General features: G+C 39.5%; 1 protein-coding gene across 12 annotated transcripts; it reads right to left on the reverse strand.

Annotated features, from left to right (window-relative positions):
* On the reverse strand, nucleotides 1-26,763 carry faxcb (failed axon connections homolog, metaxin like GST domain containing b). 12 transcript variants are annotated; one of them, XR_006370750.1, is made up of 9 exons: nucleotides 18,163-18,638; nucleotides 14,186-14,321; nucleotides 13,844-14,040; nucleotides 10,339-10,556; nucleotides 9,809-9,925; nucleotides 6,837-7,706; nucleotides 2,011-2,079; nucleotides 1,160-1,244; nucleotides 1-153 (listed from the first exon to the last, which is right to left on the reverse strand). XR_006370750.1 is itself a non-coding variant. In XM_044118141.1 (8 exons), exons 2-8 carry the CDS (start codon nucleotides 19,550-19,552, stop codon nucleotides 7,387-7,389), a joined length of 1,146 nt encoding a protein of 381 aa, XP_043974076.1. In that variant the 5' UTR covers nucleotides 19,553-19,560; nucleotides 26,229-26,763; the 3' UTR covers nucleotides 3,652-7,386. The 12 variants fall into 12 exon arrangements, 4 of the variants coding, with proteins under 4 accessions (XP_043974076.1, XP_043974078.1, XP_043974074.1 ...); XR_006370752.1 differs by lacking the exons at nucleotides 1-153; nucleotides 1,160-1,244; nucleotides 2,011-2,079 and having other exon boundaries at nucleotides 3,652-6,925; nucleotides 7,007-7,131; nucleotides 7,229-7,706; XR_006370751.1 differs by lacking the exons at nucleotides 1-153; nucleotides 1,160-1,244; nucleotides 2,011-2,079 and adding exons at nucleotides 3,652-6,499; nucleotides 6,644-6,715.
* Nucleotides 26,764-26,777: the final 14 nt, after the last annotated feature.

Here is a 26,777-nt window from a genome sequence, read left to right on the forward strand (position 1 = left end):
GTGTGTGTGTGTGTGTGTGAGTGTGAGAGGGGTCTTCCATGGCCTACATCCCACCAGAACCAGGCGGTACAGGAGGCAGATGGACAGGCCAGAGACACTGCCAGAGGGCCACAGGGGCCACAGGGCTCAGGGAGGGAGCTAAGTGAGATCAGTCTGCAGAAAAAAATAAATCGAAATACAAAGTGGCTACCAAAAACTTTTTCAGTGTTTTGTCGCATTTTGACCACAAGTTTTAAAGTATTTTAACACGACTAACTGTGACGAATAAGTAGCACATAATTACATTGCAAAAACACATTTTACCAATTAACTTTGGTCTCATTTCTAGTACAAATATTTCAGCATACTTGAAATAAGACAAGACTGACTCATAAGCAACGTCTTAGCAAGAAATATGAGTTAGTTTGTTTAAAGTCTATGATTCGTAAAGATTGATTTAAAAAGTAGTATTTCCATTGGCAGATTATTTAACTTATAGCAAGATATTTTTCTCGTGTTATAAGAGAAAAAACCTGCCAATGGAACAAGGGCTTTTTCATCAATATCAAGTAATTATTGACTTTAAAAAAGCTGAAAAGTTACATGTAAGTTAGTTTTGTCTTATTTCAAGTGCACTGGAATATTTGCCCTAAAGCTAGGCCAAAATTACCTGGTAAGATTTTGTGTTTTTGCAGTATATCCTCTGGAAGGAATTAAAAACAATAATAATTGTTTTGGGTTTTTTTTTCATGCATAAAAACATAAAAAGTGTGTGTATTCCTTTATATTTGTCCTCTTACTCCGATACCCCTAAATAAAATCCAGTGCAACCAAATCACTAAATTCCCCCTGTGTAAATATCTCAGGAGTATTTATATTATCAGTATAAATACAGTGACTCTGCAGAGGCCTCAGAGGTTTGTTGGAGAACGTTTGAAAAAAAGTTGCAGAGAGATAACATGGTGAGCTTTTACAACATCTCAGTAATGTTTAATTCATCATCTGAAAAGTGGAGATCCACAAGTCAGACGGGAGAATCTGTTGAGTTGTGGACTCAATAATCTAAGTTAAATTGAAAAATGGCAGGTAAGAAAAGTCACATTTCCGAATCTACAGCGAAATGACATCTGATTCTCAGCTGCCACAAACTATGTAACAAAATCAAACTTTTTTGGCATACCTGCAGAATGTACAAGTAGCTGAGGACTAAAAGCAACGCCGCCACAATCCATGGCATTAGCACCACATGCTGTGGGATTGGTTTTCTTCATCAGCGACAGGGAAGATAGTAAGAACAGTTGAGAAAATAGAAGACACAGATTGAGCATATCAGAAGGGCACAGTTCAAATCCAGACCAAAATGCAACCAAGAATGTGCAGCAAATTGGTTTTAAAAGTTCAGTTTGACTGACCTTGAGGTATTTTTGCAAAAATGTGTTGGGAAAAAATTTCTGTCTCCAGAAAAAACTTCCAGCTAGTGGAAAAGTACTTCCTCTTTAAAATTCTCCTACCTGGGGCTGAATACAAATGCTCTGCAAATATGATAAATTTCACTAGTGAAAAAGAACAAAAACTCACCTGCTTTTTCTTCCACTTCACGTGACACATTATTTAATGTTATCCTAAGTGGCTAAATTTCAATAAAATGCATCAAAGTTTAAGATTATGATGTGGAAACTATGGAAAACGTTGAAGACACTCTACAGTATCTGTATCTGAAGGGACAGTCTTGTGTTTCTCATGCTTAATGGAGGAACTGTAGTGACAAAGTGCTGAAAGCAGCGTCAAACAAAGCTGGAGCTTCTTAAAGAGACAGAGGCCCAATTTCAAAGCATTAAAATTGTAAAGTCAAATTTCTTTTAAGTCATGTTTCATATTAAAATAAGCTCCGTTTCCTTAAATAATGCATGCAAAACGTTGTCAGTATTCCACTATGCACAATTTCTAAATTGTAATGTTGCCGTTAAGTAAGAAATAGCCTTGTTAACACGATAAGTCATTAAAAAACATTCCGCGTTGTGATCTCCCTACCACTTCCTGGTTGTTCTTCTTCGTGATTTGTGCCGGTGGCGACATCCAGTTGATCATCTTAGCGCCAAACTTTTTGTCAAAAAAAGAGAGAAAAAACAGGCTTTGGTAAATTGGCATTAAGCAAATTTCTTTTCTAAATGTTAAATTGCGCAACTGTATGGTCAATAGAAACGCAGCTATTGTGCCTGGAAAACACATAATGCTGCCCTTTTAAAGCCAGGTGGAGCATGATGGGGCTTGTTGACAGGATGAGTAGAAAGTAACACGTCGAACTCGCGGTGTCGGAGTCAGCCACCGACTCCGGCGGTCCGGAGAGCCACAGATGCTTCCCCGTTTTGTGTGTTGACTCTCCGTAATTTGTTTGCTCTAATTTGTTTTGTCGAGCCAGGGGGAGTTCTGATTTTAATTTTGCTCCGTGTGTGTTTACTCCTCTTTGTGGATCGCTGATCTGTTAAGCGTAGAGAGAAAGGGAGAGACAGTCAGAGAGAGGAGGATGGGCTGTTCGCAGAGCCAAATTAAAAAAAAAAAAAAAAAAAAAAAGGAGCAGTGCAGATTGTTTTAAGCTCTGGCAACCCCGTCAGGCCCAAAGGCCTCGCTCGCAGCCTGCACCTGCTCCATCCCTCGGGAGCCTGGTTCCTGAACCGTGGCCCTCGAATCTTCTCCTCAGGCCCCCAGTAGCCCAGCCACCGCATCCCCTCCACATCTCTCCTCTCCTCCTCACTGAAAATTCTTTCTCTTTCTATATTTCACTCCTTTCATTCCCTCTCTCCTCTTCCCCCTGTGACTCCCAACAATCCCTCCATCCCCAGCTTTGGCTTTTTTCACCCTCTCTCTCTCCACTCTACCACCTGCTCCTCCTGTTATCCCTCCTTTCACTTTTTGCTCCTGGTTACTCCTGCATTTGCCCCGGCTGAACTTTGTCTTCCCCACAGCCCCTCATTCTTTTCGTTTCACCTTCAGTAAATCTCTGCTGCTATTGGCTCACCCTCCAGCAGCTGGTAGGTCCCCTTGGCACCTGAATGATTGGAACTTGTTTGCCTGTTTGATAACACAATCAGACACAGAAAATACGACCAGAAATATGACAATTAAGGGATCTAAAAAAAAAGTAACATCTTTACTCCCTCAGGAGACGAAAAAAACAAAACAAATCTTAACAAGATGTTTAAAATTGTCACAACTAGGCTTTATTGAAATCCTCCAGTCGCCCCACTCTTTATGACTGCACAGCCACAGGTAGTTGGATCAGTCAGCAGGATACACATTGTCACACAATATTTACATTACACCGGCATTAATTGCTATGACATTTCTCCAAAACCAAGACATCTAGTTTTAATATGGCTTGATTAAATCAGTCCAACTGTACGGTTTGTGATGATTGGATCGATCAGGTCACACAAGACAACATGAAGGAAACAGAACCTTAAAGTCCAAGAATCGAACTCTGAGCTAAAGCCATTCAGATACCTAGCCAGCCTTCAGGTTACTTAAAGGTCCGGTGACATGAAAATAAATTTGCTTTCAGTGCCCAGCTACTAAAACTGACCATTTCTGTCGCAGACCAATGAAGATGAGTGGAATTTTATAATATCTCATTTACGCAACTGTTTTACACAAAAATATGAATACGTAATCTAGTTGTTTTTTTGTTTTTTTTAAAGAAAACGCTTCAAGTATTTTTAGAACCATAATGGGGTTGGGCCAGCTCTACATTAATCTAGGGTCCAAACAGAAAGAGAAAACACGTCATTTAAGTCGTCCTTTTATCCAGTTAAAAATGACTTTAAAACGTTGAAACAATGACATTTCACCAGCTTTTTTGTAAAACATTTAGCCGTCCTTATTCCACCGTAATGGGGCAGGAATCAAGTTCGAGACGAGGCGCGGGGCTTTGTGCTCGCTCTAATCACACCACTGCGCACGCGACGCCACAAATTTTAGCACTTTTTTTTGTAAGAATTATTTCTTTATTCAACAATAACGTGGCAGAAAACCAGGAACGGGGGTCGATCTCGGGACGGACGAGTCGAGGTTTGTGGTTTCTGTATGCGGATCGCCGCTCTAACCAGCCGCCACGCCACGCGCAAATTTCAGCACATTTTAAACTTTTTAAAACCTTCATATTGGTAAATGGCCACTTGCTGTGGAAAAAAAAGGGTAAAGACTAATTTTCTAATTATTTTCAGTTTTGTACAGAAACCTCGGGCAGCATATCTTCCTGTTTGGTTGCCAAACGCTCAGTTGGTGCACTTTACCAGCCAGGCACTGGCTTAATTGGCGAGTCATTTGTTTTGGAGCAGCCATCGTACACGGGGTTTCAGTTTTCCCTCTGCTGAATGAGCGGCCTGCTGCTTCTAGGGGGGATGCTAATGAGAGCAGTGATACTGAACCAAAACAAAACAGAGAGGTTGTGTCATTGGAAAAAAAAAAGAAGTGATATGCAGATAGCTTTTGACAAACTAGTCATTTCATAAAGAGAGTTATTTTTCTTTGCCATTTGTTTTTTACCCAATATACTAGCTTCTCACTTTTTGTAACAGCTTTACTCTGAGAAATCATTCATCTGGTGACGACTGTTCCAGACAATTCAGAGCAGCAGAAGGTGTAAAAAAAAAGTGACAAATAAAATTCCACTCATCTCATTTGTTTTATGGAGATCTATAAACCAGTGTATGGGAAATGTATTCTCTAATTTGACCAATTTTAAACACGGACGTGTACATATTTATTGGTAACAGTGGTAAACATGTGTGAACAGCCCTAAGATTAATTACTGTATTGCAGTGGCATAATTTTACACAGAAAAAAGTCAGGGTGATCCAAATGTAATTGGGTTTATTAAAATCAAACTTGTGGGTACCCCTAACAATCCTTTTGACATAAATGTGGCTGAAGCTTTTTTTTAACAGATTTATTTTTAGTTGTTTAGTTGACTTTCTAGGAACTTCTTAATAGTCCAGAACTTTCTGTTTTCCTGGGATGTCCATGTGATTTGACACAGGAACCTGTTGCTTTAAGCCACTAGACTAGATGATAATTCATTTTTATTTTCCCACTACGCATTGAGCAGTATTGTAAAGGAGAAGAAGACAAACATCTTCAAAGCTCACTGTTGGGGAACTGTGATTACACACAATCTACATTTCATTTGTGAAGCATGGCAGGGAAAAAAACTTGTCCAACCATCACAAATGTAAACATATGGTTTACTTAACTTCAGCAGCACTACTAAAACACTCTGAAGCGTTGTGTTTTCTGTCAGATAAAATACTGACTGATCTTTTCAGCATGAAATAATAAGTCACTTATTTATTTCTGGCATAAATGCAGGATAAAAAAAAATGCAGAAAATGATCTCATGCCCATTATTAGGTACGGTAGAGGATATGTGATGCTGAGTCTGCTTGTCTTCCAAAGGGCCTGGGAATCTTGTTAGGATGCCAGGCAACATCAAGTCATTAAAATACCGGGAGATTTTAATGACAATCTGCTGGACTGTAATGGGAAATAGAAAAAATAAAACCCAGGATGGACCATCAAGGCATATTGTTCAAAGAGGCCAAAGATTTATCTGTTCATGCCAACTTCATTAGATTTAACAAGACAAGACTAATATTTATTTCCAATGTTGGATTTCCCCTCATCTTTATTTAGCAATTGGAAGAAAAAAATGGTAATGTGAAACGATGGTAAAGCAAGGAAAGATGAATTCATTTTAAGGCTTTTCACGCATCTTTACCGGCGGTAGCAACAAATGTATCCACATGTCTACTACTAGTTTCATGTTGTGTAATCAGTTTTACATCCAACACGTTGCCGTTTTGAGCTCTTCTACCCGAAAGCTCCCCAGATAATTCTGGTCCATGTTTTTACTCAGACGTTTCTCATCTAGCCACTTTTGGTTTGAAATCTTGTCTCAGTTCATAAAGAGCTTTTCATGAACTGTCTCACTGATGACATTCACGCAGGGTAACATTCACATCCACACAGCTAACAGGAGCGATGCATTCTCCCTCACTGAATAATCATTTCTAGCACCTCTTTAGTTTCCCATATTTCATGCATCATAGCATTTCTTTTTGGCCTTCACAGCGGACTTTCCTTTAACATAAAGTGAAAAAAAGAAATTCCAGTAGTGCAAAAATAATTCATCTCTGACAGCAATAAGAAAACAAAAACATAATAAAAAATATATATTTGTAAACATAAACTCATTAGAAAAAAAAAATCAAATGGCACTGTTGATAAATCATGATAGAACAAAAAATATGACTAATGTCACCACTTTATAAATATTCTGAGCACTAAGGCTGATTTGTTGCTGTGTGCTCAGTTTCAGTTTGCAGTTACGCATGCACCCACACACAACACCTACACGCTGTATGAAAAATCACCAGTGAACAGGAATTACAATGTCAGGAATGAAGGACAAATACTTTGTAGCAGTAAATGACTCATATCTCCTGCAGAAGTCTGCTCCGTGTTACTGCAAAGGAAGGGGGAAAGGGATGTTTTATGCCGCCATCTAGTGGTCAAATATGGCTCTGACACATCAAATGAGCTGAAATTATAATAAATAAATGAATAAAATTGAAGCTTAAACATAAAGTGCATGTAAATAATTACTCACAATAAAATCTGGTAACTGATACAGGCACAAATTCTTTCTTCTGCTCTCAATCCAATAAACCTGCGACTAGACCTGGGTTAGAGATGATGAAGTCATAGACCTCCTTCCTCGGTGTTTAATCAGATTTCAACAATACACAGCAGCATAAAGGAAATGACACTAGGATCTGTGACGGACGAGAAGTGGCACTCACTCTTGTCTGTGTTTACTATTCAGCACACGGATGGTAAACAGCAGAGACACGGCAGCTGTTCCCTTTTGAGCCACATGATCAATCTGCACCTGTTGGAATGGATTTACGCATTTTTGACACATGGCAGAGTGGTGATTAGTTGCATCATCTCGTTGCAAGTGAAGTGCCACCTGTCACGTCTGCAACACTACCTCCTCCGTCGCTGCGTTTCTCATGAGATCCGATGTTTGGTTTGTGTAACTTTTGCGCCGGTGACTTCTGGATCTGAGGACGAGACAAATAAGGCAAAGAGGAACTGCCAACACGACAGTTCGGATGGTAAGGAAGGGGACGAATGGGTACTCTATGTGTGTTATTATGAGGTTTACTCTGTATCCTCTGCATATACACACCCAGTCTGTTGGGGGAAGTTGGAATTAGCGAGTGGAGACGCTGGACTAGTTTCTTCAGATGTGCAAAGCGTCATCTGGACAGGTTGTAGCTGGCTGTAGCTTCCTGCCGCGTCCGCTATTCCGCTTCCCTGTTAAGTCCCGCTCTTACCGGTCACAACTCAAACCTCCAGGTCTGGCATAATCTCCTCTTTGAGCTGAATGTCGTTTTCGGAGCACGTCCCCACATCCGAGTCAAAAAGCGAGTGGTCCGACTTGGGGGAGGGTGTGTGTGTCTGTCTGGTGGACTGGCTGCCGCTGTCACTGTCATCCAGAGTGTCAGTCCTGGAGAACAGGCCGAAATCCAGCAGGCCTGCAGGGCTGCTACTGCTGCTGCTCTCACTGTCTCCGTCGTAATAAAGGTCCTCCACCTCCACGAACCACTCAGGCCAGAACTTCCTTCGCATCCGCTCACAGAACATGGCCAAGTTGATCAGCTCTCCTGAGAAGACATTAACCCCAGATACGATGTTTCAGAGCAAGAGTTAAAAACTCTGGTTTAAAGACTTTTGTCTTGTTCATTTCACAACTTTTAAACAGGACATATAATGCAAAATTCACATTTTACACATTTTTGTACTTCAAGTTGGGTCTCAACAGCTTCTAAAAACAGTTCAAGCACTTAAAAAAAACCCGCTAGCTGTTTTTTGGTAATAAGTCGATCTTGGTACCACATCCCGGAGCAATAAATAACACCGGGATTGGAATCTTACTGCATTCAGTTGTTTCTTGTTCATCTGGATGCTCTTTTTGACTGAGCAACTGCTGCTTTTTTTAAAGATATGGATGTGTGGTTTATTTCTGCTTTATTGTTTGATTCTGAATAGAAACATGTCAGAGAAAACAAGAAGACAAGACTGGGGCAGAGTTTCACTTTCTAGATCAAAGCATATTACAGGTTAAGATGCTTTGATCTTAACCAGTTCATCTTAGGTCAAAGTTCAGACCTAAGATGAACTGGGAATCTGTGTCAAGCCTTGATAATTGATGCTCACAGAAGAGCTCCATCAACTTTGATTGTTATACTGATCCTTTAACTTCTGTATCTACACAGAGATCACTTTTGAGATTCACATGTCAGGTTTAGTGCTTTTTAAAGATCTGGTTCTAAAGGTTTTGTTTCTCTCATCATTAGGAGAAATGAATGCCCTTGTGACGGAGAGCTATTTTAATATTTTTTGTCACATTCTAATTAGAAAAAGTGATTTATTATTCTCCTTCCAGATGAAGTTTAAGAATTAAACACCAAAGTGTTCAAAACGTCTTCTGTTGAGCAAAAGACCACTGCCATCTTGTGGTAAAAAGTAAAACATCATTAAATATTCCTCAGGATTTCCTAAAATCATAGTAAACTTTTTGCATAAGTCAGCTTCATTGTATCTTTACCCTTCACATGGCTATCATAATTGGCCACTTTTGTAGTTGTTTGGATTATTAGAGCTAATCAGCCCAATTCGGAGGATAAGTTTACATTTGCAATGCAGGTTTAAGGACTACACTGAGACACTGGCATGCTTACATAGCAGAGGTTTGATTAGACTAAAAGACAAAACATCCAGAACAAAGCATTATTTATGTTTTGTTTAAAAAATAAAAAGTAAAATAAGGTTAAACAGGTGGTGAATCTGTGAGAACCTTTTATATGTGTTTTACTCCAGAATAAGCTGTAAATAATGAAGCTGCTGAATCAGATCTTAGGGTCTCTTAGGTTGGACAGGTCCTACTCCCACACGTATTTCATTTCAAAATTTCACACTTTTCCCCGACTAAAATCTCAAAATGTTATTTTTTTAAATTGTATTTATAACATTTGTGTAACATTGCCTTCACTAGGTTTTATTATGTGTGTATCAAATTTCAAAGCTAAAGTTCTTAATTCACATATTTTTTCAGATTGGTGTGAATCAATATGTATTTAAACTTAACTTGTGGTGGAAAAGGCAAAACACTGGTCCTGAATGATAATGACTGATATATATATTCATACAAGTTTGTCTTGATGACCATTTATCTATCAAATACCTTTTAGTTGACCTACTTTGACACAAGTAGGGATATACGTCTTACCCCTATAAAGTATAGGAATACCCCTATAATATATAGGGACATAAACTTCTAACCAATTTTATGTAATAAGACAACACAAAGTAATTTACAATCAAGTTCTACAGAGTGTTGCTGATGACCTAATGACAGATTGAGGTGTGTTGAAACAGTGGCACGTCTAAAATCCATCTGAGAGCTGCAGTTTCAGCCCTGTGGGTCAGATCAAAGCATATTTGTGTCTAACAGCGGCCCAGTCAAAGTTCTAATTTAAAGAACTGTGGCAAGACTTGAAAATTGCTGTTCCCTAAAGCTCTCCCTTTCTGCTGACTCAGTGGAGTGGACGCAAATGCAGGCCAAACTTTGATTTTTATTTGTAAAACCTTTCAAAAACCATCTATTATCTTCTTTGTGTCAGTTAAAAAGAACTGTGGTAAAATACACCTAAAGTTTGTGGTTGCAATGCGACAAAATGTGAAAAGGTGCTGAAAAGACTCCAACCTTTGATGAGTTGCTCTGGCCGGGTCCCGGGTAGAGTCCACATAGCCTGAGCCAGATGGCCGAACACTGTGGCATCTAACGTTGACATCTTGGAGCCCATAAAGTATTTCTTATCTCCTACATGACAAAACAACAGATACGTTAAATGCAGAAATTTTACAGCATGAGCTCAGCTGCTCCTTTGCCATAAAATCACATCATCACATGTCACCATTTTATCTTTTTTTAAAGGTTTTATTGGCTCTAGTGGCCTTTATTTGATAGTTAATTGACAGGAAAGTGGGTAATGAGGGAAGGGGGAAGACATGCGGTAAAGGTCACCAGGCCAGGAATTGAACCTGCGACGGCCACGTCGAGGACTATGGCCTCCTTATGTGGGTTGTGCTTAACCCCTGCGCCACCACAGCACATGCCTCACCATTTTATCTTTATCCTAACTAAGGATTGGGCTAGTTACTTTCCAGCCAACTTCTCTCTCACTGATCCTGATGATGCTGAGGATAAATGCGCTGATGATTTCCTGCTCCTACCCAGCAGAGTGGCCAGTGTCCTCATGTCCTTCTCCATCAGCGTGTAGACCTCCTCCTTGGAGAAACGGCCGATGCCGTGGCCGTACATCTCTCTGCGCACCATGCTGCCAGTCAGGTGGCTCAGCAGCCATTTCAGCGTGTCGCTCAGAGGACCGTTCATCGCCAGCAGCTTCTGGGTTTCTTCCACGTTGTCCACCCACTGGCAGTATGCTATTGTCCTGAGGGAACACGCGGAGTAACTACAGTGGAAAATATTATAGAGAATCAAAAACTGCTCTGCCTCAACTTTGAGTTCAATGCAGTAATAGGAATCTCATGTTAAGGTAAAGAATTCCACCATTTTGTTCAATGTTTCTTTAAAAAACATTAAACAAGAGGCCAAGGGTGATGTTGTAATCTCTATTAGAACTATCCCCTAGATGGATTCAATTCTTTTTTTTTTATTTTCTATTTTATCTCAGATTTAGTATTTCTTAAATGTACTTCTAGTGATATGTGTGCAGAGGAATAAGTGGTAAGTGTCTTAACATAGCAGAGAAGGTAGTTGTTGATGGCTTTTGTTGCATGCCCAAACAGGGTTAATTTACAATTGATCTTAAATCTCACAACGTCTGCTTCTCACTGCTGGATTTGCCAAATCGTGTGCATCTAACATTAAAGGTGCACCGATTGCAGTTTCGCCACCATACCCCAGAACTACTTCAAAATAAAAAAACAAAGGTATGGAGTGAGAGGAGAAAATGATTACAACGACTCTAAAGGAAACTGGATAAAACAGGAAAGATCACACCCCCAGTATGGACGTATTTTAGATATTCAATAATTCAATAATCAATAATTATCAATATCAACTGATATAATGATATTTTACTAAGCCATATCATCCAGCCTTATCAAAACAGATTTAAATGTGCAACATTTCTTAAAAGAAGAATGCATGCAACTTTGGGTGAGATTTGACTTTTTATTTTATTGGAGTAAATCTGATAGATGTGATACAATAATAATAATAATGCAGTGTGGTGTTTTGCTAATTTTGTGCAACTCTGATGGAAAAACTGTAAAGAGCTGTTTCAGTTTCAGTGTGCTTTAACCAGAGGCTCAGGTCCTGCCTCTGTGTCTACACAAAGTTCCGTCTAATTAAAAGAAGTGCACCACTATCAGTCACATTTCTCTCTGCTGCCTGCCAGCTCTCTTCATCTTATCAGCTCCTTATCCTGCCTGCTGCTTGTTCTGTACTTGAGGCCAAGCTGCAAGATGGCAAAAAGTGACAACGGGTGACAAGCATTAACATTTTACTGAGGAGAAAAAATTTTAAACAAAAAAAATCTTCACATTGCAGCTTATCATCTTCTCTTAAAGAAAAGGAAACCAAGCAAGTTGAACTAAACCAATCCATCGATTATCCTGCTTTTAAGTTAGAATTTGTCTCAAACCACCGTTACTATAAACTGTGTTGTGCGTGTGTAAGAGCAAACAGACCTAACTCAGTTCTCCAACTATAGTCAGCAATATGATTGTGCCTATCACAGAGCTACATTAACAAAACTACTAAAAGAATGACTGCTTTTTAGTGCTTTTATCCAATTTGATACATTGATTTTTCTCCATTTTTTAGATCAAGCTCTGTGTGCATGCAGTCACTTAATGTTTCAGTTGCTTTACTCCCTGAAAACTCAATATTTATTATGAAACAGGCTGGTGGAGAGAAGTTTTTTTTTCTGCTTGACTGAACCTGACCAGTGAGTGGCTGGTCAAAGTTACAATGTACGACTTTTATAATCAGTAAGCCCTACATATGTAAACGCTACCAGGTCAAACTGAAAAAAGAAAAGCACCTGCTAACCAGGCTATTATAAAAGAGTGAGACTCTGTTGGTTATTTTCACGTAGCTTTTCATAAAAATCGTTAGTAGTAGCTCCCACAGTAATCATGCTAAGTGCTAATATAGGATGCTAAAGTTACCTTTGAATTTAAACTCATAATAATTGTGTATTTGTTTTATACAAACAACATACTAAAATGTCACCTCACCAACTAAAGTAAATAAATACATTAATGCCAGAAATGGTAGAAAAACAAATATTTTTTCATGCAAATAATTTTAGTTCTTTCAGAGACTCTGCAATCAGCAAAAAGAGGTCAAAGTTTTACAGAAAAACATAAATCAGGAATCAACTCAAAATCTCTGGTTGGTAGATCTCTAGTCAGATCTTTGAAGTCTCTTAAACAATTTCATACTATGATGAGCTTCAACCTATCAGCTCATCTACAAAATCTGAAGCCGGATGTCAAACTCCCTTTTGTAAAGAGATGGAAGAGGTCCAAATGTCCTGCAGCACTCCTTCAATATAATGTGTATGACTTACAAATTCAATCAAAGACTCTGGGCAGCATCATGTCTGACTGCACACTGTATCAGATAACCCAAAGACAGACGCAGCTTTGCTAAAATAAAAATAAAGACTGTTCGATGGGTGAGATGTTAGAGAGTATATGGTCGCCTAAAGCGACTTGCTTTCTAAAAAGGCTTCCAGTGCATGAATTCCTTCCATAAAACAAATACTAATAATAAAAACCCCCAGCAGCGGTTGTGTGGTATTTAAGAGCAACGTGCGAGCTGCAGCCTCTGGGGCTCAGGAAACAGCCCACTGATGCTTGCATGCATCTCATCACGTAACGAGCAACAAGCTGTGAGAGTGCCCTTCATCAATAATTCAGCCCACAGGTCTAAATGTGGGTCTAAATGTGGCAGGTGGATGTAGTGGCACAGAAAGCAGTCAGGGGAAAGGAGTGAGTGGAGGAAGATGTGGGTTACAAGACTGACCTCAGCTAATGCTATGAGGAATCCACTGAGTGTGGGATTAAAACAAGATTTTTCTGGATTCTGTGTCCTGATGTTATCAAAGGGATGGAAATGAAACAGTGGATAACAGCAGTGTGTGTGTGTGTGTGTGTGTGTGTGTGTGTGTAGGGGATGAGAAGTGGAAGATGGATGCAGCTTTTAGGTAATGGAAAACAACCTGTGTGTGTGTTGGAAGAGGAGTGAAAACAATTTCCTAGAAGCAGAAGTAGCCTGCGTTTGTTCCAGTCGATCTAGTGTGACTCAACATGCCATCAAATCAGGAACCTTCAGGGCCAGATCAGCCCATAGAAAAATGAAGAGTATTATGCTTAAATAAAGCTAGATGGCCAGTCAGGGGACAAATCTTTTTTTTTTCATCAGAATGACAAAGCGGGCATTATGTAACTAAAATAATGTGATCTAAGTTTGTACCAAGCTGTTATACTTCCAGTCTTTCATAAGGTACCAGGTCTCCATGCTGTTAATAAATATCAGTAGATGTTTTTCTATTGTCGCCAGAGTGGAAAATATCAATATTTTTGTGTTCAGTGACAAAAACCTTACACAACCGAGGAAGAATGATCGATTTCTTGTCGCTCAAATAATCTCCACCTGTCTAAGAGAATGTTCTGTGAGCGTTTCTGTGGGTCACCCCCTTACCAGTAGAGGTGCTCCTCAACCATCTTGGTGACTGCTCTGGACACGGCTATTTCTTGTGGGGTCAGGTTCTTGTTCAAGTTGACCCCCAGTTTCTCCTCCAGAAAGTCTACGATGAACTCTGACCCCGACACCTGCTCGTGGTTGTACTCGATCCACGGCATCTTTCCCTGCGGTGACAGCTTCCCGTCAAAGTAGTTCTGTAGGTGATCAAAACAAAAAAATAAAGATGTACTCAGGTATATTTAGTCGTTCGTCATTGGTACTCAGGCTTTATTTTGAAATCACTTTCTCTAAGGATGATAAAACAGACTCTCCACAGTTGCTGTGGAGAGTCTCTGTTACCTGGTAAGGCAGATCCAACATGCGCAGGTACGTCTCTATTTTGAGGCAGAAAGGGGAGAGGCTGGGGACGCCGTTCTTTGGTCTGGAGAACTGATGGAGGATAATAGCATCTTTAGAATCCAACTCCTGCTCCTTCCTATTCACACAGAGGGGCAGAACACAAATAAATAAAAGTATGCATTTAATAAAGTTAATTTTTATTCTATTTAATTGATTATTTGAGCTGATTGTTAATAAAATGGCAATTTCTTTCAATGAATTGATTCGTACGAATATATTTTGTCACCTGGTTTAAGCTTTACACAGAGAGGACTCTGAGTTATCAGTCTGAGAAGTTCAGCACTTTAAGAGATAATTTATTCATGGAGGGTCATGGACCAATAGGTATTTTAAGCTAGCTTGAAAATATAGCTGATATGCCACTGTCCTGCTCCAGTGTGTCAGCTGAGCGGTATCAAGGGCTTGTGAAGGACTGTGTAAAGTAAATGAGTCATTTTCCCCCAGCTCAGAGCAAACATAATGATCTGATCTGAGACCTGCAGCCTGGAAACACTTAGTGGTGTGCTCATAAGAAGAAGAAAACTTCATGAGCGGGAAAAGGAGAAATCAATCACATTTTTCCTCATTTTCCTGCTCACATCACAATATTCAATCAAGCAACTGTTACTTTAGTTCCTCCAACAGGACGACTTCCCAATTTTTCTTAAGAGCTGAAATAATAAAACGCAGTAGAGAAAATAGCTTTGGTATGCAAGGCAAGATAAAAGCAGGCATGGGCTTATTTTAGATTTTATAGAAATAATGACCTTGAGTAAAAACACAAAGGTTACACTGCGCTATTGCACTGGGACCACCAAGGGGAGAATTTGTTGGGGTTAAACAAGGTTATACAAGCAGTCAATCACAGTGAATTGCTGACAGTTTAGCATCCACAATAACATCAAATAAATGACGTAGTAAAGTGACCAGCATGGTGAAAAACTGACAAATCACAGTAATGATGAGGATGTAAAGGAGGAGCAGTGAGGACATATTTTATTTATTTATTTTTTACCACCATTTGGTCCACACTCACTACCAGTTGGTGGCGGTAATGCTCCATTAAGCTATTCGCCAACTACTCTTGAACAAAAAAGTAGAAGAAAAAAGCTTAACCTCTACTTTTGACTTCTAAACATGGAGCGTAATGTGGAATCCAATCAATTTTGGTCTCATCTGATCAGTAGTTGACTGCCTTCTCCAGATGTGGCTAACTCCAGGCCTTTCTGAAGCTCTTCACAAATAGTCCTTGGCTCTTGGACAACTTAGTAGTTTAGAAGGTAACCAGTGTAATAACTGTTAAGGTTGCAAAGGTCTTGGCAGAACTCATTATTTTTGCTAATTATGAGAAGTTTCTTGTGCGACATCGTGGTAATCAGAACCATGGGTCATGACTGCTTTCTAATTATGGATAGATTTCAACTGGTGTCATGGCATTCCTTGCATCCTTATAACCCTGTTTCTTCACATGCTCAATACTTTTTACCAGTGCAGTTTTTCCCACATCTAATCCAAATTTTACATCAATTGCACCTTTAGAAATACATTTACTTGGAAATTTGATGATTCTTTTCGCTGATCGACATTTGTTATTTTGCTTTTAGAATTTAGCACAAACTTGAGCTGAATTCTAGAATAAATATTTAAAAAATGTAGCCGTACTTTTCAAGTAAACATGGAGAGTTTTGTTCCTTTTTGCCATTCTGTTCTTCAAAGTATCAATGGGATTCCAAATTGTGTTTTTAAAAACAGTAATTTCTCAATAGGTTTGACAGATTTTTTTTTCTAGATTTCTCTAGTTTTGCTTTCCATGGCTGGACAGACTGTGTTTAGCTAAATGCAATCTTGTTTTTTTATTTAACTTTTAACTACAACTGTATAATTTCTAATTTTTTTGTATTGCCATTGTATACATGTGTGTTTCCTTTTTCCATGCAGTGGAATGGCATCACTATTGGAAAGTATTCTATTCCAGCGATGGCCCATGCCTGGCTTTTCAGTGTGACATGTTTCCTGCAAATATTGAGTCATGTTTCCCATCTGTTGTTCTGTCATTGTATTATCACAGAAATTCTAAATTAAAAGCTACTTTCTATGTCACAAAGACTTTTTTTTCTTTTTTTTTTTTAACTTTAGATGAATTATATCAGTGTCACTTCAACATCATGGAACGGTTCCAAGAATCTGGTTTGTGTGCAGACTGACCTCTCTTTAGTTATTGATTTGTGTAGCATAGGGCTGTCTGCTGCTGTGTCCTCACATCTCCCCAGCTCAGCAGTGCAGGACACAACATGAGATGCTCTTCTCTGTCCTTGAACTGCTTCTTTGCCTTGTTTGCTCATAACTACAAAAATCCTTCATGTTCAGCATTTGTTTCGGCAAATTTAAACTATTATTGGACTCTGTCCTGTTTGTCTCTCTTTTTGCAAAATGATAACAAAGCTTTCCATGGCGGTTGGTTGTTAGTGATTGCTCTTGTGGATCAGATTTGCAGAACAAGTGTTGTCGTATACATTGGAAAACCGACTGCACTCCTTTTTGTCTTTTGGTGCTGTATTCTGAAGATTTTTGTTTGTCCTGCAAATTCCCCTTTTTGCAGCTGTTCCATTTTAATTGCAATTGCCGTCTAACAAGCTGTAGCCACACAGGCTGTCTGGTACCTTTCGAGAGGAATTTTAAAAAAATCGCTTTCTATTGATTCAATTGAAAACTATTTATATATATAGGAAATGTTTCCTGTGAAATGTGTTGTAGTTTTTCAACGATGGTCTTAAAACTGCAAAGCAATCCTGCATTTTGTACTCAGGCTGGTGTTTGTGTTAGAGCAAACCTGTAGACTGTTTTCTCTATTTAATTATAGGAAAAACACATTTCAATAAACTTCAAGGTTTTTAAACATGCTTAACAAGCTGTTATGTTGAGCTGTATTTGATCTAGTTTTAGCCTAAAGTTTGAATGAAAAAAATGAAATATGTTTATTTACTATGAACTAAACAAAATAAATTATCACTGTTATATGCAGTTGTATATCCTGCATGCTGAGGTGCTGAATCTCCATTTGTCAGATTTATGAGTGGCTCACAAATCGCTGTCCACACACTTACGGTGCTGAAAGCACTCCAAATACTCCTGAGAAACTTCAACCTTGATATATTACAGTATTAAATGCACCGTCAGCATCCTTTACTTTGAAATTTTGTTCATGCAAAGAAGGAGATGAAGTGTAGAAATGAAGAACTACCTCAGACTTCTTTTTCTTTTTTTTTGACAGGAAGTATCGCTCAGTGAGCTGGGTAATCTAAGCTGGTTTATTGCTGCCACTGCCAACAAACATGTCACTTGATACAAACAGACGATTCCGGCAGGCTGCATAGCCGACATCAGCAGCCTGCACGTGATTCAGCAGCGGCTTCAAACACAGCTTACAGGAGATGGGAGGGGGGAGAGAAAGCACAAAAACTATCAGGCCACTGTAACAGGATGTACTTACTGCCCGGCACTGGGCTGCTCCAAATATATAATCCCTCTGCTGTCAGCCACGCATTGCTTCTATGACAGTAGTCCAGTGTTATCTACTGTACCGCGACTGGAGATGCTGGAAATTAAATTTCATTGAGGGTCTTCTCTGTTGTTTTCATAAGCATCTGTGGTATCTATTCATTGCAGATGCATGTATTGCAGGCCAGGTTGACTGTGGAGCTCCAGAGTTTACACTAACTCACAACTGACCTATGACTCTAGACTTAATGTTTTTTATTTTCTCCAAACATGTCTTGTCCTTAGTAGGAGGAAACAGTACATAAGTGTTCTTGTGACATCCACCTATTTGTGATACCATTTAACATTGTTATAAAACCCAATCAATCCCGATTGTGGGATTGTAAACACTGACTGGTGAATGATAAAAACACGACAGTCCAGTTCGCCTGCCCACCTACCTGATGGCGAGCAGCTCGTGCAGTAGGTAGGCTGCAGCAGCCAGCAGGGCCCCCCCGGTGATGTAGAGGGTCTTCTTCCACCAGGACTCCGAGCCCAGAGCCGACATGATGCCGCCGTAGTCCTGCAGGGGAAAAGCGATGATGTAGCCATACAAAGACTGCTGCTGCTCGGAGCCGCACAGCCCGAGCGGTAGGCTATGATTCCGCCCCAGTTCCACCACGCACGGCCGGGAGGAGGCGAAGCCAGCAGCCCAGTGCATCCTCCCACCTTCGGTTACAACCACCCGGCTTCCTGCCAGCTGCGGTCCCCGTTCGGCTTCATCCAAGCCCCCAGCGGGTTACCCTACAGCATGGCGGGACTGCTAGCTATTCATCCAGAAAGCTGGCTGGAGTAAACATTGCCGCTCCTTCTTCCTAGGAGGATGCTCAGCGCCCCGCTCACCTCCCTCTGCGGCTTTTACAAAACATTGTTACGCATACTGCAAAAACAGCAGCGTTACTTCCGGTTGTATTTTTTCTAAATAATGTATTAACACAAAACTTTACACACAACCCAATTGCTTTGATTTGCAATAAAAAAAAGGCAATAATTATTGGTAACGTGCTAAAGTGATATTTACTTTTACCAAACACCGACAAAAATACAGTAGTATACCTGTGTCAAAACCTCAAGTTTTCATTGGCTGACATTTAACTAATGCACAGAATATTAAGTTGTAGGGGTATCAATAATTACTTTTTCAAAACCACCATAAATGAAAAAAATAATATAGTGTCTCTGAAGATGAGTCTCACCCAAGCCAAATATTACATTTGCAATTCATCTTTAATGCATAAAGTGCTGACTAATAATAAAAATCAAAGAGTAAACAAGTTTGAGATAACGAACGACTGGCAAAAAGCAGTAACAGATTTAAAGTAAAAGAAAGAGCACTTTCTTTTACTTTGTAACAACAGAGTGACATCATTTCCGCTGTGGAGGTATTAAATTATGTCACCTTGATGTAGCTTTTCTATTGTCTGATGGGGTCACCCCGCCCTGACGAGCCTCCAGCAGCATCCCAGTGAAAATACTGGCTGCTTGTAATAAACGTACGTCACGTGCATCTTTGATAATATTGAAACAAATTCCAAATAACATAAAAGCAACCGATAAAAACGCTAATAAAGCATACTTTACCTACATTTACAAAATTGGTCAACTTAAATGCTATAGTGTTACCTTTTGTAATACTTAAACACCGTCTTTAAACATGCTCAAAGAAGAATGAAGTACAGGAAGGCTGCTGTAACAAAAGTTAAAATATAAAGTAGGAGCAAATATCACTAGAAACTGACAAAGTTTTCTACTCACTCTGGAACAACCTCGAAAGTGAACTAGGATGGTCATAGTGACGGTGTTCTGTCAGATAGCCATACATTGTCAGATCGTCATACGCGTATGACAAACTGATGGCTATATCTGTCAGATCAGCATACGTTGTCAGTTAGTCATACGCTTAGATCAGAGATGTATACGTTGTCATTACCATATGATTTTATTTAATCAGCAACATAGAATCATGACGTAGATCATCATACACTTTGTTATTAACAGTTATATGGCATCCTGACTTAGCGGTTAAGTAGGTTAATGAGTTTTACACGGGCCTGTGTTGTAATTGATTGCAGCTGCAGCCAGACCTGCTTTAAATACACTTTGAAACCATGACAACGCATGTATATTTATCTAGTTATCATATTATGTCATATTATAAACAATTTAATGACTTATTTTCGTCATAACTTGTTGCGTATGCTGAACTGACAACTCCACTGACGGTCGGACTTCTTAATGCGCATGCGCGGGCATGCGTACTGACTGCATGTGTGCTATCCTGACAGCGTATGGCTATCTGACAGAACAACGGCAATTTCACCATATTTTATATTTAATCATCTTTATTAAAACGGTGTTAGATCGTCATAAAGCTGCTAATGTAATAACACTTTATTAGCCACTGTATGACTTCCTGATGCATCCCTTAACCTGTCTGATTGCCATACACTTTGTTATTAGCCACTGTATGACTTCCTGATGCATCCCTTAACCTGTCTGATTGCCATACACTTTGTTATTAGCCACTGTATGACTTCCTGATGCATCTCTTAACCTGTCTGATTGCCATACACTTTGTTATTAGCCACTGTATGACTTCCTGATGCATCCCTTAACCTGTCTGATTGCCATACACTTTGTTATTAGCCACTGTATGACTTCCTGATGCATCCCTTAACCTGTCTGATTGCCATACACTTTGTTATTAGCCACTGTATGACTTCCTGATGCATCTCTTAACCTGTCTGATTGCCATACACTTTGTTATTAGCCACTGTATGACTTCCTGATGCATCCCTTAACCTGTCTGATTGCCATACACTTTGTTATTAGCCACTGTATGACTTCCTGATGCATCCCTTAACCTGTCTGATTGCCATACACTTTGTTATTAGCCACTGTATGACTTCTTGATTAATACCAATGACATCAGTTGTATGATGTACTATATTTAATGTAGAACATTTTACTTCTGTATTTTTAATAATCCACACTGTCACTGGTGGGGTAAAACTGTTTAATTTAAGTTACACTTTTTACATTTGAACATGTCACCCATGTCTGTGGCACATTCTTTGTGTGTCCACCTTGAGCAGCAGTCACACTGTATCTGTGAAGTGGACAGAAAAAGAAAACAGTTATGAGTTAGCAAGTGTAATGTGTTTGAAGCGTTAAGTTGTACAGTTTAGTTGTTTACCATGTCAATGATGTTCTCTGTAGCATTACAGTGAAGCATATTGCATTCCACACAGTACTCTTCCACCTTGTCTGGGAACAAATAAAGGCATTTAGAGTGTACTTTACCAAAAATAGTCAAGTACTACCTCTTTATATTCTGTTGACAAGCCATCATGTTATACTAGTACATAACAGAAAATACTGCAATTTAGTATGTCATATATCTTTGGATTTTTTTAATGCTTTGGACTGTTCCGGTATAGCCTAAGGGAAAATTTGTTCCGTTTGGAATGAAAAATTCGTTGATATGCTCCTAAGCCATCTTGTGTTTTTGATTGTTAGAATATTAACAAAACAGATCAACAGGTTTCACACAGACTTCCACAGTTCCCAGAACAGTGGAACTGGTTCTTAATACCCAACATTAATAAAATTTCATGTGTTCTGACCAAAAACTTCTTAGAATCATAGCTGTCCAAAGCTATAAATCTCGAACATTCAGCCAGCAAACTGGAAAACAAGACTTCTCTGTAATTGTTCTTTCACCTCGATGTTGATACAGTGTGGTAGCGATGTGCAGTCTGGCTTGGGATATGTCTTTGGGTCCTGTTTGCACTGCCTGCAGCCCTCCCATTTGAACATATGTTTCTGCAAACTGAAAAAATTATGCATTTTAATGTAATAATTCCATGGATTTCAAAACATTCCATCTGTTCTTTGTACCTTCAAAACCAAGACCCCACAACTGCTGGAGTCCTTCTGCAGCATATGCGGCATATGGCGGACACTCCAGCTTCTCCGGCCAGCACCTTTTGCTTTTAGGAAGTTTCTGTGCATTTGCAGAAATATTTAATTATAGGACATTGTAACAATAACAAAATACATAATGACTGAATGATAAAGACATGAATCAGATCACCTCCAGTTACGGAGAAGCTTTCTGTCATACATTGTTTCGTTCCCCATAGGGTCTATAACTACTAGCTCTTGGTGATTCATCACGACAATCTGTTGGAATGTTTGGAAGACAGATAGACAGACAGACAGACAGACAACCTCTGTCACCCTCCCATGCTGCCCAGGGAACATCCGATTGTGACATATAGACATATTCATGTGTAAATAAAGTTAAATAAATAAATTTTACATACCACCAAAAGCCAGTGACCTCCCACATTTACAGGGCACATCCAAATGGAGGCTTCAGGTAAAACCATCTTTTGAAATTGCAAATAATAAGATTAATCTGCATTCATTCTCTTAAGATGATTTAACAGTGAATAATTACCTTTTGAACAGCCCGATATTGCCCAAGATGAAATACAGAAGATGCAATTACTGCATCCATTCTGTATACAGGTATCTGAAATGTAATATAATTTCAAAGAAATATGTGAAACTACAAAGAGTGGATTAAATTTAACCTTAAAACATGTTGTACCTTGGTCTTCTGAAGTGTCACATACAAATATGCATCTATAACCTGTTTGACAAAAAAAACCAAAAAAAAAACACATAAATTTCTGGATGGACTGCCTTGTGAAAATATAAACTTCCCAGAACATGGAGTCTTACTTCATCTGACAGCCAGCCATGTCCACAGAGTGTTCTAAAAGATGTGTCATACAATTTATATGGGCCAACAAGGGCTTCAACTTGAGGGGAGAGGGAGACTTCACTGGAGGGGGAGAGGGAGAGGTCACTGGAGGGGGAGAGGGAGACTTCACTGGAGGGGGAGAGGGAGAGGTCACTGGAGGGGGAGAGGGAGACTTCACTGGAGGGGGAGAGGGAGACTTCACTGGAGGGGGAGAGGGAGACTTCACTGGAGGGGGAGAGGGAGACTTCACTGGAGGGTTAGGGGGAGACAACCGAGAGAACTTGGCAGGGGGAGATTGAGGACGAGAGGGAGACAACAGGGAAAAGCACTGGATGACCTTGCCATGGACCTGACCGTCTGTCTTGGTCTGCAGTGGGGTTTCTGCTTTGCCTGCGTACCTAATCACTGTCTCCCTTTCATTCAACTTCTCACGTGAGATGAAACCCTCACCTGCATTTTGTCCCTCTTTGCCTCTGTTATATGGCTTCAGACGACTCATGCTATGCTTTGTCTTGAGGACTTTTCCGGCCATTGTTTTCAACATCACAGTGCTCCCTATCACTTTATGGATAAAATAAGGTCCGGAGTAGTCTGCCTCCATCCTGGCACCTTTCCTACCCCTTTTTCTTATGTTGAATAGAAGAACTTCCTCCCCTTCTGTGAACTTAAAATTTTTGAATTTTTTTTGTGCCCGGTTTGCAAAAGCTTTTTTCATTTTTTTTTGAGCCAGTTCGACATTCTCTTCCACCTGGATCTTTGTGTCCCCCTGTCTGTTCTCTCTGTCTTTAATAATTTGGCTGTAGTCCTCTGGTAGGACTACAGAAGACAACTGTAAAAACACAAACACATTTACATTCAAAATATAACTAACAAGACATCAAACTTTGTATTAAGAAAGTTCAGAATGTCTGATGTAGAGGAGGAATTAAGTATTTTCCAGGTACACAGTGCAATTACCAGCCAAAATCACCAATGCCTCTGTAGTTATAAAAATGGTGTTAAGTTAAAAAACTGAAATTAAAAGAAACTCAGTCTCTCCTGTTATTTTCAGATTACTCATTCCTAATAATCTGGAAGACTGTAGTGTTTGTGTTGGCTAATGCAGGTATGTTTTTGAGGAAGTACTGAAATTTTAACATGATGTACAAACTTAAAACCTTAATACACTCGGATTTCCATGCGAAAACAGTACAAACCCATGTAATGTAACAGAATCGTACCGGCATGTCAACAGGAACTTCAGAAGGAAACCTAGCCTCTCTGCCATACATCAGAAAAAATGGCGAGTATTTCGTGGTGGTGTGGGTTTTCGACCTTAAGGAAAACAAAGTGGCCTCAAGGAACATGTCCCAGTCATCTTGCTTGTCGTTGACTAGTTTTCTCAGTGCCCTAGAAGAACAGTTTCATACATGTTCTAAGAACATACTCCAATTTGTAAAAGTTGCTTATGTGTTGCATTTTTTATGGTATGTCATAGCTATAAGAAGCTGTATATTGATACAAGCCTACAGAAAGATGTTGCAATGAAAAGAAACTATTAAGAGATATAAAACAAAACAAAAAAACATGTAAGTTTTCTAATAACTTTCTTACCGCTTAATGTTGTCATTTGTCTTTTCATCCAAGCCGTTGGTTTGAGGATGATAGGCGGCAGTGATGCTTCTTTGAATTGAAAGTAGATCACAGAGTCTACTGTTCATCTAAAACAACAACGAAGCACATTATTATAACCTTTTACATATACTGAGGCTTCACAAAAATATATGTAGTATTAAATGTGGCTTACTGTGTTCACAAATTCTCGCCCCTGGTCAGTGAGAATACGCTGAGGACAGCCGTGCCGGTAAAATATAGAACATAATTTTTGGCAGACTTCCTCAGCGGTCTTAGTCTTGAGAGGGAAAGCCTCCACCCATTTAGAGAAGTAATCTGTAGCTGTCAAGATATACTGATTGCCACAAGATGTCAGGGGCATGGGACCTGTCAGATCAATTCCGATCAGCTCCACACCCTGACACCTGTTGGGGATGACAACAATGTTATCAGCAACAATGTCCTAGAGGTGGTAAACTTCATGAATTGCTGTGGATGGTTACCTTTATGCACTGAAGTTCTCTGACAACTTGGAGGGGAGGTCCAACTCTTTGGCACCGGTCACATTGAGACACCTTTACAACATTACAGTTTATAGGTTTTACAACATTTTGGACCATAAAGATTTTGCTAACTATGTTGTTACATACCCATTTCTCAATGTCTGCTGTCATACCAGGCCAATAGAATCGGGAACACATGGCAATGCGTGTTTTGACAATGCCAGTGTGTCCTCCCATGGGGGATGCATGAAACTCCTTGAAGAGGTTCCAGGCCTCTTCTTTGGACCGTATGGCCCTTCTTTCGGGTAAGGCTCCGTAGAATAGGTCACCAGCTGTATTAAAACAATTACCATATTATGTCAATATTGTAGTTAAAGATTTTATGTTTATTTAAGATATAAAAACCCTACCATGGATGGTAAATTTTTCGGCATACTTTCTTAAAGTTTGCCTCTGCCCTCTGTTGAGTGTCAATGGGTAGGAGCCTTCAGAAATAAAACTGAAGACTTCCCCCCATTTGCACTCCATGTTTGCTATAAATGACACAAGAAAACATGTAAATTGCATCAACAAGCATTTAAACAAGACAATTCATTAGACACTGCAAATTGTTCAAATATATAATAATACCCTGCTGCAGCTCGCACAACAAAACACACCTACTCCTGCTACTAAACACGCCAACTGGTGCTGCAATAATATGACATTTCTGTGAAATATCAGCTCTTAGGACAAGAAATACAAAATTAAAATAAATAACAAAAAGTTTGTAGTGAAAGCTTCTTCATATCCATCCTTTCTTATTCCGATTTAATACAAAAAAACCTTGTAATCAACATATTTATGCATGTGCATCCAACAATGCAATTCTTGAAATACTGCAGAAAACACAACAGCGAGTTTAAATGCAATTGAGAGATCCCAATTTTTTATTGACAACACTGGTGGATGCCATGTCCTTCCTGGCAACGCCTGGTGAACACAGGGACTTCAAGTGACTCAAGAACATCTCCTGTCTTTTATTAATTGAGGCAAAAGTCACACTGACAGTGACTAATACATAACCCAGGTGGCTGTACTCGTGTATGTGATCTGTTAACCTGAAAAGCCTTCATGTTCCAAAAACAACCTCAATTTGCATAAACTAAATATGTGTAAATGTAAAGCACATATAAAAACAAAATTAACATGAACGCTTTTCATATACATTAATGAAGATAAGGATTTGTTTCAAAAGTGAAACACTGGTTTTGCCCCAGTTTCAGTGTGGGTAAAAATTGCGTTTTCATACGTCTGATTCATTTAATGTTGGTAACGGTGGATGCCAACATTAAGTTCATCTATGTAGATGTTAAAAAGGTGAGAGGACAGTATACTTCCCTGTCTTACTCCGGAACATGAAGGCTTTTCATGTTAAAATTTTAAATTTACATTAAATTTAATTTATTTACTTACTTTTTATTGTCTCTTCTCGCGTATGGCAAGCTGACGACTCCTCTCAATATCGCGGACCTCCTGCAGAATGCGCATGCGTGCGCATGCGCTCTTACCATATGTATGCTATTCTGACATGTATGGCTATCTGACAGAACAACGGCTTAATCCAGCAGGAGCAGCCGAGTTGGGAATTTGTTTGTTGGGCATGCCGAGGACAGGAGGACGGATGACACTTAGAGGAAAACGACCCTGGAGCTTAATAGTTAGACGCCATACTCCAAAATGTCCCGCTGCTGTCCTCCACCTGGTGTCTGCGTCCACGTCAGGGAGACCGACTCCTCCGACGACGAAATGGGTGAACTAATTGTAGACCTTTAATCTTTAAGGCGTTTAGCGCTGCTATGGCGACTGTGCAGTCGCGCGCCTTCTGGGAACGTGCACATTAACAGCGCGAGCTTTTGTTATTCTTCACAGCTGGGGGTTAGACAGCGGAAGAAACTGTTAGCCTTTTGGGCTCATTAATATAATATAGAATAAGTGATATTTTTTAATTAACAGGTAGTCACAGTTATGTCCTTGGAATCATTAGAACATTAGTCAATGTTGAGAATAAGTCAAACATGACTTATTCTCTGCTGCAGGGACATTCTGTTATTACATAATATCTCCATAGAAGACCCATTATAATCCCAGAGGAAGCGACCCCCTC

This window comes from Gambusia affinis, linkage group LG05 (assembly GCF_019740435.1).
Source record: "Gambusia affinis linkage group LG05, SWU_Gaff_1.0, whole genome shotgun sequence".
In the NCBI taxonomy this organism is placed as follows: domain Eukaryota; kingdom Metazoa; phylum Chordata; class Actinopteri; order Cyprinodontiformes; family Poeciliidae; genus Gambusia; species Gambusia affinis.

Excerpts from the sequence above, each read along its gene's own strand:
- faxcb (XM_044118139.1), bottom strand. The coding sequence starts at position 18,422 with ATGCACTGGGCTGCTGGCTTCGCCTCCTCCCGGCCGTGCGTGGTGGAA. Across the intron at positions 14,322-18,162 it reads CACGAGCTGCTCGCCATCAG|GAAGGAGCAGGAGTTGGATT; the intron begins GTAGGTGGGCAG and ends CTGTGTGAATAG. Across the intron at positions 10,557-13,843 it reads GTTGAGGAGCACCTCTACTG|GACAATAGCATACTGCCAGT; the intron begins GTAAGGGGGTGA and ends GTGTTCCCTCAG.